The 19,537-nt window shown below is 51.8% G+C and overlaps 2 protein-coding genes across 2 annotated transcripts; one reads left to right on the plus strand and one right to left on the minus strand.

Moving 5' to 3' along the window:
* Positions 1-81: 81 nt before the first annotated feature.
* Positions 82-13,981, plus strand: IUM83_00705 (Phosphatidylinositol kinase (PIK-L3); the record flags this gene model as incomplete). The annotated part of the gene is made up of 3 exons (XM_067924498.1): positions 82-533; positions 798-1,275; positions 12,395-13,981. 3 exons carry the CDS (start codon positions 82-84, stop codon positions 13,979-13,981), a joined length of 2,517 nt encoding a protein of 838 aa, XP_067788931.1.
* Positions 13,982-17,634: 3,653 nt separating this feature from the next.
* IUM83_00706 (anoctamin-like protein) lies at positions 17,635-19,407 on the minus strand (the record flags this gene model as incomplete). The annotated part of the gene is made up of 3 exons (XM_067924499.1): positions 17,635-17,785; positions 17,880-19,248; positions 19,335-19,407. 3 exons carry the CDS (start codon positions 19,405-19,407, stop codon positions 17,635-17,637), a joined length of 1,593 nt encoding a protein of 530 aa, XP_067788934.1.
* Between the last annotated feature and the right edge of the window lie 130 nt (positions 19,408-19,537).

Genomic DNA, 19,537 nt, shown 5'->3' on the forward strand with positions numbered 1-19,537 from the left:
GTAGATCGCCGCCGCAAGCCTTACAAGGCGGAATCCCGAAGGCCCGCACGGCAGGCAGCACGCGGACGCCGAGGGACGACGATGAACGTGGAGGTGGTGCGCCAGAAGCTGGTGGACGGCGACCCGGACGCCGTGCTGAAGGAGCTGGTGGACCTGTACCGCCGCGCCGAGATCCTGCACACGCCGCAGCTGGGCCGCATCCTCGAGGCGCTCTTCCCCGTCTGGAAAGGGCTGCTGCACTCCAAGCTGCCGCCGCAGCTGCGCTCCACGACGCAGAACCGCTGCCGGAAGGTGCTACTGCAGATCCTGAACCGACTGCCGAGCAATGAGGCGCTGCGGCCGTACGTGGCGCAGCTGCTGCAGCTGCTGATGGAGGTCCTGCAGAAAGACAACGAGGACAACGCGCTCATCGCGCTCAAGACGCTGTTCGACCTGCACCGCAATTACCGCCCGGGACTGCGCAACGAAGTGCAGCCGTTTCTAGAGCTGGTGCAACTCATGTACAAGAACCTGCAGACGACGATGAAGAAGCAGTTCAGTGGGCCGCCGGAGACGCACAAGTCCAGCTCCGTGGCGTCGGCGGCAACGACGCCCACAGCTGCAAAAGTTGCTGCATCTTCAGCTGCTACTACAGAGGAAACGAAGGAATCTGACAAGCAGCCATCCCATAGTGCTGCCATCGAGTCTACACAAGCAGAGGCGTCGGCATCGCAGGCGGCAACGAGTAGCAGCTCTGGCGAGGCCGGTGCACCTGCAGTGCCTTCTTCTACTGCAGCGCCGGAAAATGGTGGTGCTAGTGCTACTGGTAATGCAACTCCTGGTAGCGACCCAGCTACAGATGAGCCTATCTGCAGCAACCTGGAGTCGTTCAAGACAATTTCCGAGCTGCCATTAATCATCATGCTGCTCTTCCAGTGCTATCCGAGCTACATCGAGAGCTATATTCCGGTTTTAGTACCGCTGATGATGTCAGCATTGGCGTTGCGTGCACCTGATACGGCAGCTACGACACATCCATCGCGATATTTGGATTTCTTGGATTGTCAAGTGAAGACACTGTCGTTTGTGACGTATTTGCTGCGTGGATGTGCGAACCTTATGCGTCCATTCCAAGATGCTATCTGTGAGAACACGGTAAAGTTGCTCGTGGCCTGCCCGAAGGATGCCTTTGTGCTGCGTAAGGATATTTTTGTGGCTGCAAGACACATCATCTCCACAGACTTTCGAAGAGGGTTTTACCCACAGCTGGAACTGCTTATGAACGATGACGTCCTGGTGGGCAAGGGACGTTGCAGCTTTTATCAGATCCGGCCGTTGGCGTATTCAACACTAGCAGACATGATACATCATGTTCGGGACATGCTAACGCTGGCACAAGTGAGCGCAATTGTGGATTTCTACGGGAAGCGAATCCATGACCCAACGCTGCCGATCTCGATTCAGACGACCAGTATTCGGCTGCTTCTCAACCTTGTCGATATCAGTGCTAAGAATGACGATACGGACGCATGGAAAGGTCGCAATATCCTCTCGCGTATTCTGCTGATAATTTCTGGGAAGTTCGGTACAACACTGGCAAATTTGCCAATGGCTCTTGCAACTACTCTTCGCAGTAAGTCTAGCGGAGATCGAGGCGATCTACTGGAAGGAGGTGCTATGGATAAAATCAAACAGTCCAGTCTGCTCCCAAAAGAAGTCGTGCAGAAAACACAGTATGAGAAAAAGCTGGAGGTCCTACTGTTGCCGCATATGCGTGTCCACCGTCCTGCAGACTCTATTTCGGAGGAAGAACCGAATATTCGTGATATCAAGTCTCTATTACGCACAATGATCCTGGGTATTCGTGCGGTAATTTGGTGTACGGCCAATTACCGAAATCCGCATGCTAAGGATTTATCGACCGTTGATGCCAATAGTACAGATGGAGGTGGCGCGACTGCTGCTTCGAGCTCTCAGGGAATTCATCCGGGTTTGAACTCTCATTCTATGGACGTGGTGGGAAGTGCGTCCGGGCGGTCATCAGGTAGCGAACATTTGTATCCATTGACTGATGACGAGCGCCTGCTTATCGCGAAGGTGCTTCGGAATGGACTTCGATGTTTTATCCTTTACACGCTTTCTGAAAACACTTTGTCGGAGGAAAAACAAATGCTGGACCACTTTGCTGGAGCATTCACGGTTTTGGATGCCGCAGACTTTCGGGACCTATTCATTTCGAACATTGAGCTGCTCTATGAGTGTATCCTCCAAGACCACGCTATTTTGACGATTCCTCAGCATTTCTTGGCTAACTCAAATGTGAGTTGTTGGTTTGCCGAGATCTTGCTGAAGTTTTTAATTACGCAGATGAAGGATCTAAGTGTGGAGTCGGAGGGAGACTTGCCCGACACCAAACGTGTGGAAAAAGTGATGGCTATTGAGAACATGCAATTTGAGAAGATGCGCGCGGTACCCCAAGTGCATCGTGCCTCAATTGTGCTTCGACTATTCAAGATTGTTTTTGGTTCGGTCACGTTGTTCAAGTCGAACGAATCAGCGCTCTTCCCACATCTGCGTACGATCATTGAGTCATGTCTAAAGCAAGCCACATTCACGAAGCACCCGGATAACTATTTGCTGTTGTTACGCGCGTTGTTCCGGTCAATTTCGGGTGGGAAGTATGAAAACTTTTACAAAGAGGTCTTCCCGCTGCTGCCGGGTGTATTGTCGGCTCTGATGCGACTACAGAAGCACATAGGGAAACCGGCGATGCAAGAGGTCCTATTGGAGTTATGCTTGACTATCCCTGCTCGATTGAGTTCGCTGCTACAGTACTTGCCATCTCTCATGAAATCAGTAGTGCGTGCAATCTTGTCGCGCGGTGAACTTGCGTATTTAGGACTGCGGACACTTGAGTTTTGGGTGGATAATCTCAACCCGGACTTCTTGTATCCAATCATGACGTCTCAAGACCGATTACTTACGGAGATAATTGAGGCATTGAACACACATCTCATCCCGCCACCGTATCCGTACGGTGAATTAGCCATGCGAATTCTTGGCAAAATTGGAGGCCGAAATCGGCAATACCTCATGGATCCGCTGAATCTAGAATACCATGAGCACTCGTTCACGGGTTTGTCGTTCACGTTTCAGTGGGGAAGAGACGGAGATAGTATGGAGATTGACATGGAAGGTGATGGAGTTGCACTTAATCATGACGGCAGATTTCCGATGAAGATGGATATGCTAGTTGCGCAGGCAACTAAGGTACTTCGCACGTACTTGCGGAAGACGTCTGCGGAGCGTAACAATCTCAACAAGGCTGATTCACGCCTTGCGGATGTCGACGAATTTGAGGAAGGTGAAAACATAACAAAACCGTCCTTTTTGCTTGAAAAAGACGACAAGACGCTTCAATTGGAGACTGAAACAATGGGGAAAGTTCGTGGATCAATGTTGCAACATAAGCGCTCAGCTTTTACGTTTGTTTCCCGCGCGGCTGTGGTGTCTCTCAATGTAAACCACTATGCAAGCGCTGGCCATGAAACAGTTGATAGTAGCGGAGACGCCAGCAGTTTGGGTTCGCAGCATGTAGAACCGATGCAGAAAGTAATTTCACACGAGGCACTGCGCTCCACACGCAGACAGCTATTGGAGGTTTTATTCGAAACGATGGTGGATGTGGATGTTGGTGATGAGGCGAAAAAGGTATTGGAAGGAATTGCGGCTCATTTGACAATATTAGCGTTGGATAATTGTTCCCGAGACCAGCCAGATTTTGCTGTGCTTTCTTCTCTGCATGCATCGACACTCTATGCAGCAACAAGAGGGTTGTCACCTGGTCGACACTTGGCAACTATGAAACGGATAGAAACAGTTCGCCAGGCGACGTATGGGGTTTCAAAGATGGCGGAAGGAGATGTGACGAATGATTTTTACTCGTTTGTGCAAGAAATTTCAGTTGCGCTTAGCTCGCCGGATCAACGAGTTGTCGATGCAGCGAAAGCGATAACCATGTTCATTACCAAGATAGCTATTGCTCAGTTTGACTCGCCACAACTAGCTGTGGAGCGCGGAGGTGCTCTATTTAATAGTATGTGCGAGGTCTTCGCTCACGGTTGCTACGACAAAGGAAGCTGGCGCCAAAAGCTAGGAGGCGCAATTGGTCTGCAACTCCTTGTAGATCTGCTTGAGCCTCAGTGGTGCCACGAAAATGAGCTCACGATTATTAAGGCGTTGTTTTTCGTACTGTCGGATCATCCTCCGGAAGTAAGTGCCACCGTAAGTGTTGTGACTGGCGAGACATTGATTGAGGTTGTAAAGACTGCCTGGAAGGTTCGTTCGGGTTTTGCGGATCAACTTCGCGACGACGATTCCAAGAAGAAAGATTTTCTATCGTGTGTTGCCTTTCAGGACACAGAAGTTTTCCAGATGCTTGTAGTGGAATTTCTAAGTCCAAAGGCACCTGCACGACAATTCGCGAAGCAATGCATCACTACAGTCGCATCACTGCAAGAAGCGACTGCTTCAGCGCTCCTGTATCCATACAATCAGCTGATCAGCAAACAGATCACTGGGTGTAATCTACGCATGCTGCCTAGTAATACCAGGACAGGCTACGTGGATGCTATGGCATACGCGTTGTCATTGGAGCCCCCGATCTTTTCTTTAACGAAGGAACTCATGATCTTTCTTCAGGAAGTGTGGAAATTGATTTCGGAGGACTCTCAGCGCGACGGAATTACAATGGTCGGGGCAGAGAGTCCCAGTAATGTTGGAGGTGCAACACCGGCGATACCAGGGTCAGGTGTATCGGCCCAAGAATATCCGTTTGGACTTTCTCAGGCCTGCGAATTGCGTATTGCAGCTGCCAAACTGCTCCGTGCAGCCTTTCTCGCAGCACCGAACGAGCTAAACCAGCACCCTGAATACCGCAATCGCTTTGTGGGTGTTTTCTTTCGATACCTGACAGGTCAGCCCCCGGAGCTGGTTCAGGTAGCCCAGGATGCTTTAACGGATGTCATTCAGCTGAACAAGCAAAATAAGGATGTGTTTCTACCGAAGGAACTCCTGCAACAGTGCTTGCGACCGGTACTTCTTAACTTGGCCGACTACCGGAAGCTTAACCTTCCCCTACTAGAGGGACTGTCGCGTCTGCTGACGCTGCTCAGTAGTTGCTTCAACGTGACACTCGGGGAAAAACTGTTAGAACATCTTAAACAGTGGCGTGACCCAGATCGAATCGTCAAAGCCGGAATTTGGAAGCGGGGTGAAGAGCCCGCTGTGGCAGCAGCAATAGTGGATCTTTTTCACTTGTTACCTCCCAACGATGCATTTTTGGAGCCACTCATTAATTGCGTGGTAGACCTCGAGGCTGTACTGCCGAAGTATGGAAGCTATGGCAAAATGAGCTCGCCATACCGAATTCCGCTGACGCGATTCTTAAATCGCTACGCGTCAAAAGCTGTGGCATTTTTCTTAAAACGTGAGCAGTTAGTTGAGGTGAAGTATTCGTCGCTGTTCCAGCAGCTTATCAAGCTACCCGAGGCGGCTCCACTTCACGCGGTCATAATTGGCGATGGTGGCGCCGAATCTGTCGTAGAAGCTACTTTTAATGCTGCGCTGAAGCTCAACGCTACTGGCCTTGGCGATTCAAAGAGTGGGGCAGACGTGTCAAACGACACCAAGATGCAGACCCAAATCCAGCTGAATGCACAAAAAGCAGCAGCGCAGGCTGTGGCAAACGCACAGGCTCAAGGAATGACCGCTTCGGCGGCGGAGGCTCGTGGAGTTCAAGCCCGTGCTGCGTATGTAGTGAAAGCTCAGGCTCAAGTGAACGCTCAGCAGGCTTTGAAAGTGCAGTCACAAGTTCAGATCCAGGCGAATGCACAGAAACTACACGCGCAGACTCTTGCAGCTGCACAAGCTCAAGGACTATCGCTGGTTCAAGCCCAAGCAAAAGCACAGTTCGCTAGCAAAGAGTATATTGCAAAAGCTCAAAGCCATATCTCGACTGCTGCCATGCAAACGCCGCTACCCAATCCGGCTATGAGCTCACTCGTCACACAGCAGCAGGCACAACAGCTACAGGCTCAGATTCAAGTGAATGCTCAGAAGGTTCATGCCCAGGCACTTGCAACGGCTCAGGCTCAAGGCTTAAAGCCAATGCAAGCGCAGGAAAAGGCAAAGCAGGCGCAGGCAACATACGTTCACCGTGCAAACGCGCAAGCCCAAGCGAAAATTGCCCGTGCTCAAAGCCAGGGTTTAGCAACATCGCTAGTCTTGGGCGGTAGTTCAACCGCTGTCAGTGGTGGGCCATTTGCTTCCAAAGCCCAACAAGAGGCATTGGAGTTGCATTACCAAGGGTTGCGACTTGTTCGTTCGATTAGCAAACTCCATCCGACGTGGTTAGCGTCACAAGCGGCCATTATCGATTGCTTACGGAAATTATGGCGCTCATCAGCGCGCGTCCAGCGACTTGTTGCGCACGATCGATTGCCGATCAAATTTCACCTGGAGTCTAAATTACTGATTAAGTGCTTAATCACGTACAGCCGAGCCAAACCTGAAGACGTACAGGTGCTGCTGGACATGGTATCGGTGTTTCTACACCGCACTCCGTTTGACTTCAGTTTCCTGCAAACGTTCTATCGTGAAGAGGTCGCAACCAAGTACAACGTGGCAAACAAGCGCAATCTCATTCGATTATTCCTGCGCATGCTACGTGAGCCAGGTGCATCCGAAGACCTCAAGGTTCACGCTGTTCAACTATTGATAATGCCTGTGCTGACAACGTCGTTTGAGGATCCAAATGTAAACAATATCGAAGTCATGGACCTCGACACTGTCATGTGGATGCTGCGGGAAATTTTGGCAAGCAAAGATTTTCCACCGGAGGCTATGCAAAGCCTTCGAATTGAGCTTCTTAAACTCGGAACGCTCCTCATCCAGCACATGAGCAAGTACGTAACGGACCATCGCAAGGAAGTAATCAAGTTTGCGTGGAATCACTTGAAGGCGCATGACCTAACGTCAAAATTGTGGGCATATGTAAACGTTTGCCGCTTCATCTCTGTATACGATACACCACCGAAGATTGTGCTACAAGTGTATGTTGCATTGTTGCGCACGCACGAAATGGACGCGCGTTTTCTTGTACGAAAGGCATTTGACATCCTCTTGCCGGCCTTGCCAAGCCGTTTGCCTTCAAACGAATTTATCAAGGCTATCAAGTGGACGAAAAAGATAGCGTATGAAGAGGGGCATGTTCTGGGGCAGTTGGTGCACATTTGGTTCCTAATAGTTCGGCATCCGGCGCTGTTCTATCCATTTCGCGGCCAGTTTGTGCCGCTTATGGTGAACTCCCTAAATCGCTTGGCAATCCCTCCTAGCAGTACACCTGACAACCGACGACTTGCGGTAAACATTGTCGATTTGGTCATTTCGTGGGAACAAACACGGCAAGATAGACTCGCGATGAGGGGTGCTCTTTCCGTCGCTGGACACAAGGCAGGGAGCCCCGGAGGGGAGCTAAAACGAAGCCCGTCTGCAATGACTACCGCTACTTTGGAAGGAGGTCCGGACGACCACGCGTCAAAGAAACGGAAGGTTTCGCCAAGTGAGAGCACTGGTTCATCGAATGCAAGGACTGTAGATGTTAAGCCAAGTGCTAATTCGGGTGATGGCAGCGCTACCACGTTGCAGATACAAGTTCCAGCACCTGAATCTAGTCAGCAGCTTGGGCAAATCTCGGCATCTCCGTCTTCTGAAGTGAATCGGGCGGGGAGTAGCGAGGACGATTTCGAGTTGAGCGGTGCTATGGTGGATCTGGTAATCAACTTCGCTTTTCGTTTTGCCTTGGCATCTGCGGATAAGCAGGAGACAAGTCGATTGGCAAAAACGTGTGGCGAGTTGTTTGACAAGGCGCTTCGTTTATGGCCATCTGCATCTATTCGTTTCTCCTATTTCGACAAGTTGATCGCAGTCACGGCGGAGACTGTGATTCGGCAACAGCAACAGTTACAGGCTAACATGAACGCCGCCGCCGCTGCTGCTGGAGGGGCTGGGCAGCAAGTTCCGATTCCAGCACCACCGCCACCGACAGTGATGCCACCGTTTTTTGTTGTACCCAAGGGTGCGCCTTTGTCGTCACTGGCAATTCTGGATGCTGTCCTGGGTATCTTGAACTCTTTAATCACTCCCGAGGTGGTATCTAAGTCCAAGCGTCCAATGCCGTATGTTATTCAATATGCTCCTCGCATTATGAAGCTGCTTGAACCGTGTTTCGATCGCCAGAACCACGATATCCAAGCTAGTCTTACAAAGTTTCTACGCCGAATGGCGGAGGTACGTGTGTGCTCGCATTCCTCGCGTGTTTGAATTTGTTTTTAACACCTACCGTTGTGGTGGTCATATCCTGTGTATTCTTTGTTTTGCATTGTAGCTCTATCCTCCATCTCGCGCCCCCCAGCCGCTTGTTGTTTGCAAATTCTACCCATGGCTTCGTGAAATTATTAACGAGCGCCTCGTAAATGCGGCGATGTTCCAGCAAGAATTGGCCAGTGCGGGTAGTGCCATGTCTGGAGGCGCGTCAGGGCTTGCTTCAAAGGCAAAGGGAAAGAATGCAGCTCAGAGTTCGACTGGTTCTAAAGCTGATAAGCAGAGTGGGGCGTCAACTAACACTGCTGTGGGCCATGTACACACTCCAGGGAAGAATCAAAAAGATCCAAGTGGTATTAATCCACTCATCAATCACGAGGCGGCACGGATGCGTTTGCTGTTTTCACAGCATCCTCGCGTGGTTGTGTCACCGATCAGCTACCCTGGCGAATTTACGTTGAAGCTGCTGAATGGTCTTGCCGAGATTACACCAGAGTTTGTGGATCATTTTGCTCCAGCGTTACTAAAGCTGACGCAGCGGTTTACGCGTGAACATTTGATTCAGTCGGCAGCAGCAGGAGGTGGAAGTGGTCATGGCGGAAAGCCTGGAGGTAGCAGTGGTACAGCTATGGGCGTGGAGAGTGGGCAAGCTGTTGTGGACTCTTTTGGACGGAACAGAGTGATGGCTACACCATCCTTGGCGATTGTTAATGAATGGAACCAAATGCAGGCGGGGAGATCCAAGTTGGCTGTGAATAATGTAGTACGGCACGTCGTAAAGAAGCGCGAAATGTCAAGCGACAAATTGATAACCAAGAAGAAGGGGGCTGTTAACGATCAGTCGCTTGGAAGTGATCCGGCCAATACAAAGGGTGGCAGTGCGTTGAAGAAAAAAATGGGGGCGAACGCAAATAACATAACGACCCGTGGCTCTTTCGTTGGAAGCAACGGCAAAAGGCCAATTGAACTGCTCGTATTGTGCTATGGATTATTAGCAAAATGTACCTTCACAACAGGCGAGCACCGTCGTCTGTACACAAACCTGCTGGTTCACTGCCTGGAGGGGTCATTCAACATCCCGCTGCTGCTGCAGGTCACAAAGATTGTGGCTAAGATGGTCGCATCAACGGATGCTCGCCATCAAGTTTTGACCACGAAAGACAAGATGACGCTGCTGAGTAAAATGTCGACGTTTGACCGGCTCAATGAGATATCTGCGCTGCCTCTAAACGAGGAGTATTATCAGTTAGTGCTCAAGCTTTGCGATCCACCACCGCCCGGTGATGCGAAACACCACGCTCACCAGTTGCACTTGAGCCCTACACCACAAAGCCACAGCCTTACCACACACTTCATGGCGGGCCTACTTGCGCCAGATTCCGCGACGCGTGAGAAGTTCCTGCAGATCTTCTTTGCAGCAACTAGCCCCGGACCCGTTGCGCGGTTGCAACTTGTTCTACGCCAGGATTGGCAAGCTTGTGGAACTCGATACTGGCCGGTGATTGCTATCGAAACTCTAATGGCAGCCATTTCCCCAAATGTGACACCTGTGATTTCCACTCTGCAAGGACCGGGGTCTACAGGGAATGGAATGTCGTCGAAAACGTCAGTACATGCCGAATTCTTGGAGAATTATGGCGGTGTGAAATCATCAGAGCTTACGTTGTCTTTACGCGACTTAGCACACATTGATATGGAGCTAGCCAAGGAATTGTGGGTGAATCTGTTTAGTGCAGCTTGGGACCTACTGAAGGCGTCGGAACAAGCATTAGTCACAGGTCAACTGCTGAAAATCTTGGCTTCCAAGTACAACAAGCGCGATTTGAACGTCCCCCTCGGCGCGTCTACTCCTCGACGCACTAATGTGGTCCAAACTCTGATGAAGGGAATTGTAAGCACGAACCATAGTGCCCCCGTGCTAACACCTGAGCTGGTGCTGCATATTTCATCCGCATATGATGTGTGGAGCTGTGCCATCAGGCTTTGCGAGTTCCAAGTGGAAAAGTCGGATCTATGCGTAGAGAGTCGATTACGATGGATAGAAGCTCTCAGTGCTATTTACAAACAACTGAGTGAAGATGATCTTCGCATTGGATTGAGTCTGGAGAATATTGCGCAGTCAGAAACGCGTACGGCGCTAACTCTGGAAGCTCTCGGCTGCGTACATGAAGCGCAGGAGGAATACTTCCGTGCACTATCCAAGGCACAGAGCGGACGTGTGAGTGTGGAGGATGTGAATCTTTTCGAGTTGAGATTGTGGGAGGAGCGCTGGGTGGGGTGTGCAAAGCAGTTGTGTCAGTGGCAGCTAATGAATGATTTTGCCAAGTCGACACAAAACCAAGAGTTGTTGCTTGACTGCGCTTGGAAACGCGGAGACTGGGCTTCAGCTAAGCAACTACTACTATCTCCGTCTATGCAGTCCTCGACAGAGCTGGGATGTCCACAAACCCGTTTACAACGACTGTACATAGCCATTCTTGATGCAGATAAACGCAGTGCTATCGATACGCTTGCTTCCCAGACTGCCGAGCTGGCGCTGCACCAATGGCAGGGTCTACCGCGTATTCTTTCTCGCGCGCATTTGCCACTCATGCACTTGTTTCACAAGTTTGTAGAGGTAAAAGAGTCTATTCAGATGATGGAAGACATCAAGTCCGCTAGTGCTCAACATGCTGCGCTACCGAATCTCAAACCGTCCATTAATACGTGGCGAGAGCGCCTACCAAACAAGTGGGAGCCTATTCTACTCTGGGACGATATTCTGACATGGCGATCGCACATGTTCCAAGTGGTCAAAACTACGTTTGCTTGGAGTGATGCGCAAGTACTCGCTTGCATGCACGACAGTCCGTGGTCCGTGATAAAACTCGCGCACACAGCACGTAAGCAGCGCCTACCCGATGTATGCCTGGGTGCGCTAGCGAAATTGTATTCAGTTCCGGCCATGGATGTGCAGGATGCATTCTCGAAGCTGCGTGAACAAGTTAGCATTTGCTATGAAAGCGCAACGGAGTATTCAGGAGGATTGAGTATCCTGAACACAACCAACCTGGATTATTTCAGTTTGCGACAGAAAGCGGAAATGTTTCGTCTGAAGGCTCTCTTCTTGGAAGCACAAGGATCACTTCCCGAGGCCAACCAAACATTCTCTCATTGTCTCCAGATCTGTGACAGTTATGGCAAAGGATGGCTTTCTTGGGGCCACTATTGTTACAGGCTGTTCCTCGTTCGGAAAGACCTAGCGCTAGCCTCCCAAACTATCGCGTGCTACTTACAAGCTATTCATCACAGGTGCAACTCAGCGCGGCTTATGATTGCGCGTGTGCTATGGCTGCTCAATATGGATGACCGCCGAGGTGTTCTTATTCAAGCCTTCGAGACACACGGCAAGCAATTGCCTATTTGGATATGGATCATTTGGATTCCACAGTTGCTGATGGCACTTGGACGCCCGGAGGCACCCCAGATTCGGGGTTTGCTACGAGGTCTCTCAGCTAAGTTTCCACAGGCACTGTACTATACAATGCGAGCTTTCTTTTTGGAGAACCGAGACAACGCGATGATGCTCGCCAATCAGCAGCAACAACAACTAAATGCTTCAACCCTACCGGGTGTTTCGCCTTCTTCAAATGCGACGTCTCCGTCAGGCAATCGTACGTACTACCGAACTAAATCTGGTCATGTTGTTGGAGTTCCTTCAACGATGCCAGTTGCCCAAGTCCAGGAGGTTCCAGGCCTTGTTGGACCTCCTCGACCAACCCCAGCTGCATTCAATGCAGCACCCGGTGTTGTACTGACGCTTGAAGCGTGGAATGAAAAAGTTCGCAACAACGGTGGTGATGGTCATTCACTGAAGGCTGAAGTTGGCCCCGTGCAGTACACAGAGGATCTCTTGAATTTCTTACGCAGATCGCATGATTCGCTTACGTTTGAAATGGAGTGTATGCTGGAAGAGATGATCACGCGCTTCCGACCCGAGCCGGAAGAAGAGCTGCTCACAGCTGTTCACGCGCTTTTGCTTAAATGTTATCAGCTACCGAGACTAACGAAAACGGAACCTGTGCCGAAGATGCTGCGTGCAGCACTCGCGAGGGTTTGTCGGAAGCTATTTGTGCTGCTTCCTCACCAAAAGAATGAGAAGCACGAGGCGTTTGTGGCAGAGTTTAAGGACGCGTTTGAGCGTGACTTTACTCCGCTTGCAGGTGATGACGAACAGCAGCAGGATGGAGTAGCAACTACCCTTTACGAAATTATGAACCGATTAAAGCGGTGGAAGAGTTTGTTGCAACTACGTGTGAAAAAGGTTGGTAAGCGAAACGCTGGCAGACTCTACCTTGAACAGTGTAGTCGTCATCTGATGGAGCTCAGTAGTTCCAACATGGAGGTTCCAGGTCAGTATGTGTCGGACAGTGAGCCTATCAAGGATCTTCATGCACGTATCCAGCATTTCGAGAATTCTGTGGATGTGTTGTTACGCAATGGATTTACGCAACGGCGTGTTTCCATGGGCGGAAGTGATGGTCGAACATACTACTTCCTGGTGCAGTATGCAATGACCCACATTACTCGCACCGACGAACGGATGATGCAGATGTATCTGTTGTTGAATCGGTTGCTTCTTCGCCACAAGGAAACGAAAAAGCGCAACACGGTTTTCCACGTGCCGAAGGTGATTCCACTTACCCCACGCGTACGCCTGCTTGAGGACAACCGTGACTTCGTTACGCTTGGTGAAATCTATGAGCTAGACTGCCAGGTCGAGAGCAAAGACCCGGACTTCCCTGTTGAACTCTATCGCGAGCGTGTCTGCGAAGCGTATGCAGCAGCTGGGACTGAAAATGATTCAAACAAGCGGGAGGAGGAACGCGTGACACAGGCTAAAGCTCGTGCCTTCAACGAGATTTGCGACGAGCACGTTCCTGAAACGCTTTTGGCTAAGTATGTGCATGGTATCTCGGCTCACAGTGATGCCTACTTCCAGTTCCGCAGCGAGTTTACGAAGCACCTAGCGCTATCGAGCTTTCTATCGTACGCGCTCTTTGTCGGAGACCGTGCACCGCATCGTGTGCTCTTCTCGAGACGCACCGGTCGTGTGGTGAGTACAGAACTGCGGCCTGGATACGCTAGTAGTGGCATTCTGGAGGCTGCCACGACCATGCCATTCCGCCTCACGCGAAATCTCCACAGCTTCATGACGCGCCCCGGAGTCCAGGGACCATTTAGTGTGGGTATGACAGCTGCTGCGGAGGCACTTACGAGCGAGGAGGATATTCTAAGCAACCAGCTATGTCTCTTTTTCCGCGACGACTTGCTGTCGTGGCATGCTTCGAAGACGCGTCTTCTTTCTCTTGATCCGCAATCTGCTGGTCGCGTGTCATCGCCTGGTGCATCGTCAGGCCCGACATCACCAGCAGCTGTGGCGCAGCGCCGCGTGGAGTCCCAAGTGCAGCAGCGAGTCGAAGCAAATGTAAATCTCGTTCTCGAGCGGATTCGCGGAGTATCGCTCAAGAAGGAAAACGGGGAGTCGGCGCGGGGTAAGAGTGTGCGTGAGTTGCTGGATGTTGCAATGAGCCCCGAACGCCAGCGTGAAATGTACCCCACCTGGTACCCTTGGCTCTAGGCGACGCTGCTGTTTCTGTTCTCAATGTAGTTAGTCGTATGCACGTGCACAAGTTTAGTGTATTGAAATAAATATTTTGCATGTCTTCCAACTGGACACGTAGTGCCTCCAACTAACTACTAAGCTAACTGGAGAATCTGGGACAACGGATAGGAGAGTAAGAACGTTGATACGCCTGAGCACGAGCTGCGATTCGATTAAGCAATGCATGTGTCAGCGCGACCACCGTCGTGAGCAACAAAAAGAGCAAGGCCATATCCGTTAACTCGGGGCGAAAGAGCCACCGCGACAATACCGCCACAAGTGCCAGCGCTGTAGTATACCCCAACGCCTCGGCTAGCGAGATAGCGCCTTGAACTGCACCAGCCCAACGACGTGGCGGCCTTGTGGCTGATGATGGGATTGAGTCTTGTGCTAGCTCGTGACACTGCTCTTGTAAACTCACGCGGAACAGGGCGTCGGAAGCACCCAATAGCACCACATATGGCAATGTCCAAAGGAAGGCAAAGTCTGAGTGCACACTGCCACAACTTCGTGGTAAAACCGATGGATTCACCGCCGCCTTCCGGCGGTACAACTCGACAACGCTGGACAGAAAAATACTGACGAGATAAAGCAGCATGGCGAAACACATCCGTGTAACCGGAGGGCACGACGCCAGGCATGGCAGCAAGCGCTGGTAAAATGACGTATGTGTCTTCTGGAACACGGGAGTCGCGGGTGTTGCATTGTTTGACATTGTCAGTGAGCTTAGCTTAGGGCTCACAGAAGCATCATCTCCGCTTAACATCCGAGTGAGTCCAATAAGAATTAGTGAGGAGGTTCCAACAGCAACACCAAGTAATTCCGGGTTGAAGAGTGTGTTTGTAGTGCCCGGGATCAAAAGCCGTGTTTGACACACTTGCACAACCATGGTAGTATAGAGCTGCGCACGTAGGAATGAAACACATCCGGATACGCAGATGAAAGCAACCGCGAAGATAACCAGATAAAGTTGTCGGGAGCGTAAGCCCAAACGACGGCATTCGCGCAGAAGCTGCTTCTTGGTTGGATTAAGTTGTCTTGATCCGGCAATCATGGTTAGCAACCAGCCCACCACAATCAACAAGAATGCCACCAAACGGACAGAAAGTGAAGTGTGCGACGCAAACAAAAGCACAACGGAGAAGCCAGTGCCTATAAGCGTCATCATCACAAAAGATAGTAGTGCATAGCCGACAAGTGCACGGTTGCATAGCTGCACGAGGTTTTTCCAACTCCACGTCCAAATCACTTTAACCGATGCATTGAACCCCTGTTCCAATATTGCAAGCTTATTCTCAAACTTTTGCCTTTCGGAAGTGCCAGCAAATAATGATGGTTGGCCTGGATAGCGATTATTTTGACAGTTGCCCCATGATTTGAAGCAAAAGTATATAAATGAGGCCAAAAGTCCGAAGCTCATCAAGAGCATACAATGAAAGCCCCGCGAAGTCAGTGGCGAGTGAAAGCCGTCATCGGTGAATGTGTTGACGTCCACCAATAGAAAGTAATATGCTTGTACAAGTGATGACCCGGCCAACCTGGCAGCGAAGCACCCCGAGAAGAAGTTGTGACTAGCCAAATCATAATATGGCTGCTCGTCCTCACTAAGCACACTCGAATCATCGGATGAGCAGGAGTTTTCACTTTCGGCTTCGCTATCGTCTTCACTGCTGTTCTCGTTGTCGTCTTCCGGAGACATCGGTGTGAATACTGACTGAGGCCTGTAAAACTGGGATTCGACTCTTAAAGCGACGACGTTAGGGCAGACACTGCCATGAGCCACACCAGCGCATACCAACCCCAAAACCAAACTTATCGATGATACCACTGGCGGAAGTTGGAAAGCAGCCACGTGCAAAGCCATAACCGCGAAACCCCACAACGCCGCGATACGCTGTAGTAACAGCACCCGGTTTCGTACAAGATCTCCAACTAACCCACCGACAAAATGGATAAGGCCAACAAATATCCAGCTAAACAGCAGCAGTACACCGAAGGGGTAAATGTCAAGTCGCAAAAAGTGCCGCAACTCCAAATTAAAGTTGAAGATCGCACAGTGTACCACAGCAGTGCTGAAAAACAAAAGAAGATACACCAGTGATGAAGACATCTCGAATCCAGACCGGTCTTGGCTGCTAGTAGCTGCACTAGGACTAGGAAGCACGTCGATCCCTAGTTTTCGCTCCACAGCCTCTCCCTCAGGTACTTGTCGTTTGCGCTCAAGGCGATCTTCCAAGTCACATAACTTTCTCTCTAAGCTCCACTTTTGCCCCTCTGCCTGCGCTTGCGCTTTATCAACAAAGGGAACAACAGGATGTAAAGGCTCCAGTTTCTGGCTCGAGTCATGCTTTGGTCCAGCAGTCCTCCTTCCTTCACCAATTGCCACAGATCGGTCTGCTTCTTGCAAATTTCGTTCTAACTCCCATTTTCGTCGGTTTGCTTCCACTTCGCTGCCAGAAAGAACGACGGGATTCATAATCAATGGGGCCAAGGCTTGCTGACTCCGATTTTTCAGTAAGCTACCACCAACTTGAGCTTCATCTTGCAACCTCCTTTCCAGATCCCATTTACGCCGATTGAACTCGATCTCAGCTGCAGAGGGAACAACCGGATTCATCGTGAACGGGTTCAAGTTCTGCAGCCTCTGTCTAAAGCCCTGCTTTGGAGGTGCTCCACTCGCCTCAGCAATCATTGAGGGTACGATTCGATCTTCTTCTTGCAATCTTTTCTCCAGGTCCCATTTCCGTTGGTTCGCTTCCACTTCAGCTGCAGAGAGGGCAACTGGGTTTAAAGTCTGTAACTTTCGTTTGAGGTTACGCTTCCGTGCAGCATCATTAACCGCTACAATGGAATCGCACATCTGATCAGCATCCTGCAGCTTTCTCTCCAGGTCCCACTTTCGTCGGTTCGCTGCGACTTCATCCTTTGAAGGCGAGAACCGGTCAAATTGTTCTGAAGCCCCCGCATAGGTCACTGGTGTCTTGCATTGCACCTCCGCTTCTTTTGCTACACCTTGGATGTGTCTTATACGCGACTGCTTCACGGTTGATCGCGGTAGCTGCGTCCGTAGTGCCTCTGAGTTCGAGAATCCGGGTATTCGAGGTAACATGCGCTTCATTTTCTTGGTCGGTGAGCGTGACGACATTTCTGTCGATCCCTTGCCAGCTTTCACTCCCATACTGTTTTCGCCATCCATCTTTGCGTCGAGCTCGCCACCGAATGGTGCTGGTGTGTTTAGCTGAGACCAACTGCACGTCTCCACGTCGCTGTCATCGTCCTTCTCCCCGTCGCTCACGCACACAGTAGACCGGCAGAGCCACGCCTCGCCCCCAGTTTCGTCGTCGACGACGCTGCCTTCCGCAGCCGAGCCCATGGCCGCCGACAGGCTCTCGGTCGTTCGGCGGGCCATTGTTCCGCTGCAGTTGGAGATGGCCGCGTCGGAAGCGCACTGCTACCGAATGGAGGCGACGTGGCGGCGAGAGCGCGCACACGCGTTCTTCTCTCTTTTTCCACTAGTGTACCTTCGTGGCGCTGACTACCTGTTGATCCCTGCCGCTGGCGTTCACCATGTTGCATAACGCGCCTTTTCCCCGTGAAACGCATCGAGAAGGCGCGGCGAAGCGCCCGGTTCAGTTTTTGATGAAAACCTCCCACGCGCCAGACATGAAGCAGGTACGTGTCAAGTCGTCCACCAGCACTAGTGGGCCGAGCGCACATCTGCCCAACCGCAGAAATGCTACGTGCAGACTGCGTCTGACGCTAGAGCCCGGGCGGATCAATCTGGAAAAACAGTTCACCGTGTTAGTAGTCATCACTCGGCGTTGAAGTGGTAAGCGTATTACACATGTTCGGACGAAATGACTTCCGGACTTACCCCAAACGGTGCGATGCCTCGAAACCCACGAAGGAAGGAGGGTCCTCTCCAGTAGCACTCGCGTCAACGGCGCTCTCTGTTCGAGAAGGTAATATCAACGTCACGTCAAACTCCGAGCGTGCGGAGCGGTTCGCCACAGTCACGCACACGGTCACCGCACTGCCGACCGAGATAGCCGACGACAACGGTGCAACGGAGACTTGCAAAGCAGAGTCCGGGAGGAGTCGCACACATCTGAAATCCGCGCCGGGACCAGCGCCTCCCTGCCACTGCCCCTCGAGCACGGACGACACGAACCTCTGCAAGTCCGTCTGATGCGCTTTATCGTCGCGCGGAAGCGGGAGCAGCGACGCCTTCGGAGACCACGCAATCGTACGATTCTCCGTGACCGCATCCATCGTAACGGCGACCGCCTGCCAGGACAGTGTTAATAACGTGTGCTGGGCCGCAGGCGCCGCGGCCGGCTTTCCTTTCTTCTGCGTCTTGGGTTTCGTCGGGGGCGCGCGCTTGACCTCTTCACCTGCTTCTGGACCTCGGGGCGACTCATCTGCTGCCATGAGTTCTACTGGCTCCAGCACGAACAGGAAGTTGTAGCGCTCCTGCGGCAGTAATACAACCGGAAACGGTACTTTGTCGGCACTCACGACGCGGAAGCGGTTGTTGGCCTCGCCGCTCCCCAGCGCCTTTTGCGTTCGTAACGATTGGTCCAGGTGGAGATGCAAGTCTCTCACCGCCAACGCCAGCGTCGAGTGCGCGTTCGAGGCTCGAGCGAGGATACCCACACGTTGGCCGGCGAGCTCGCGGGTCTCCACTTCAAGCTGCAGGGGTCTCGTGACCACGACTCGCCGCTCAACACGTCGGGTCATCACCGGCGGTGGCTGGGCCTCTTCTCTCGTTAGCGCCAGCAACTGCGATGTCGCCCACTCGTCTCGAAGCAGTGACGCTCCTGGCAGCGCCATCAATCCTGACCTGAGACCTCCATCACTGCTGAGCCCCTCGGCTCCAGCAACGACACTGTTCCTCGGCGTGACGTGCACAATGAGCACCACCTCTCTGTCCCAGAACTCGTGCCGCACTCTCAGGTCGAACTGAGCCTTCAGCACGACCACAGGATCAGCTCCGTCCTCTGTGTGAGCCACAGAAACCTGGCAGAACTGCGTCTCCTGCCTGAACAAGGTGGCGGGAGACGGATTCGAGCCGCCGTCCGTTCCTGGGGCCTCCACGATCTGAATCTGCACCTGAGCAGCTTCACAGTGTTCGCGCCATCGCTGCAACAGCCGTTCGACATTGATCTCTCCCTGGTTCTTGCTGTTGCGAGCTGCAGAGCCTCGAGATGCAGACGCACAAACCTCCACGCTCACAGTCTCCCCTGGCAGCAGCACCAGTTAACCTTTAAATAAAAACCACACCACTAGCTGCACTGGCGCTAGGGCTACCTGTAGAGCTATTGCGCACCTTGGAAGAGCTCCTCGTCGCGGAGCTGCAGCCGCAGCCGCGCGCACCTCCATTCGTCACTCCAGGCCTTCATCGCTTTGCTATCAGATCCTTATGTCAAAAGTTGGTACGAAAAAGTGTGTGACGTTGGTCGACGGAATCACAGAACACAGACAAGAACCCAGAATTGACTGTACTTCTAGGTGCTTGCACGACCTGCTATT

Source organism: Phytophthora cinnamomi, assembly GCF_018691715.1.
Source record: "Phytophthora cinnamomi strain GKB4 chromosome Unknown Contig53, whole genome shotgun sequence".
NCBI classification, from domain to species: domain Eukaryota; phylum Oomycota; class Peronosporomycetes; order Peronosporales; family Peronosporaceae; genus Phytophthora; species Phytophthora cinnamomi.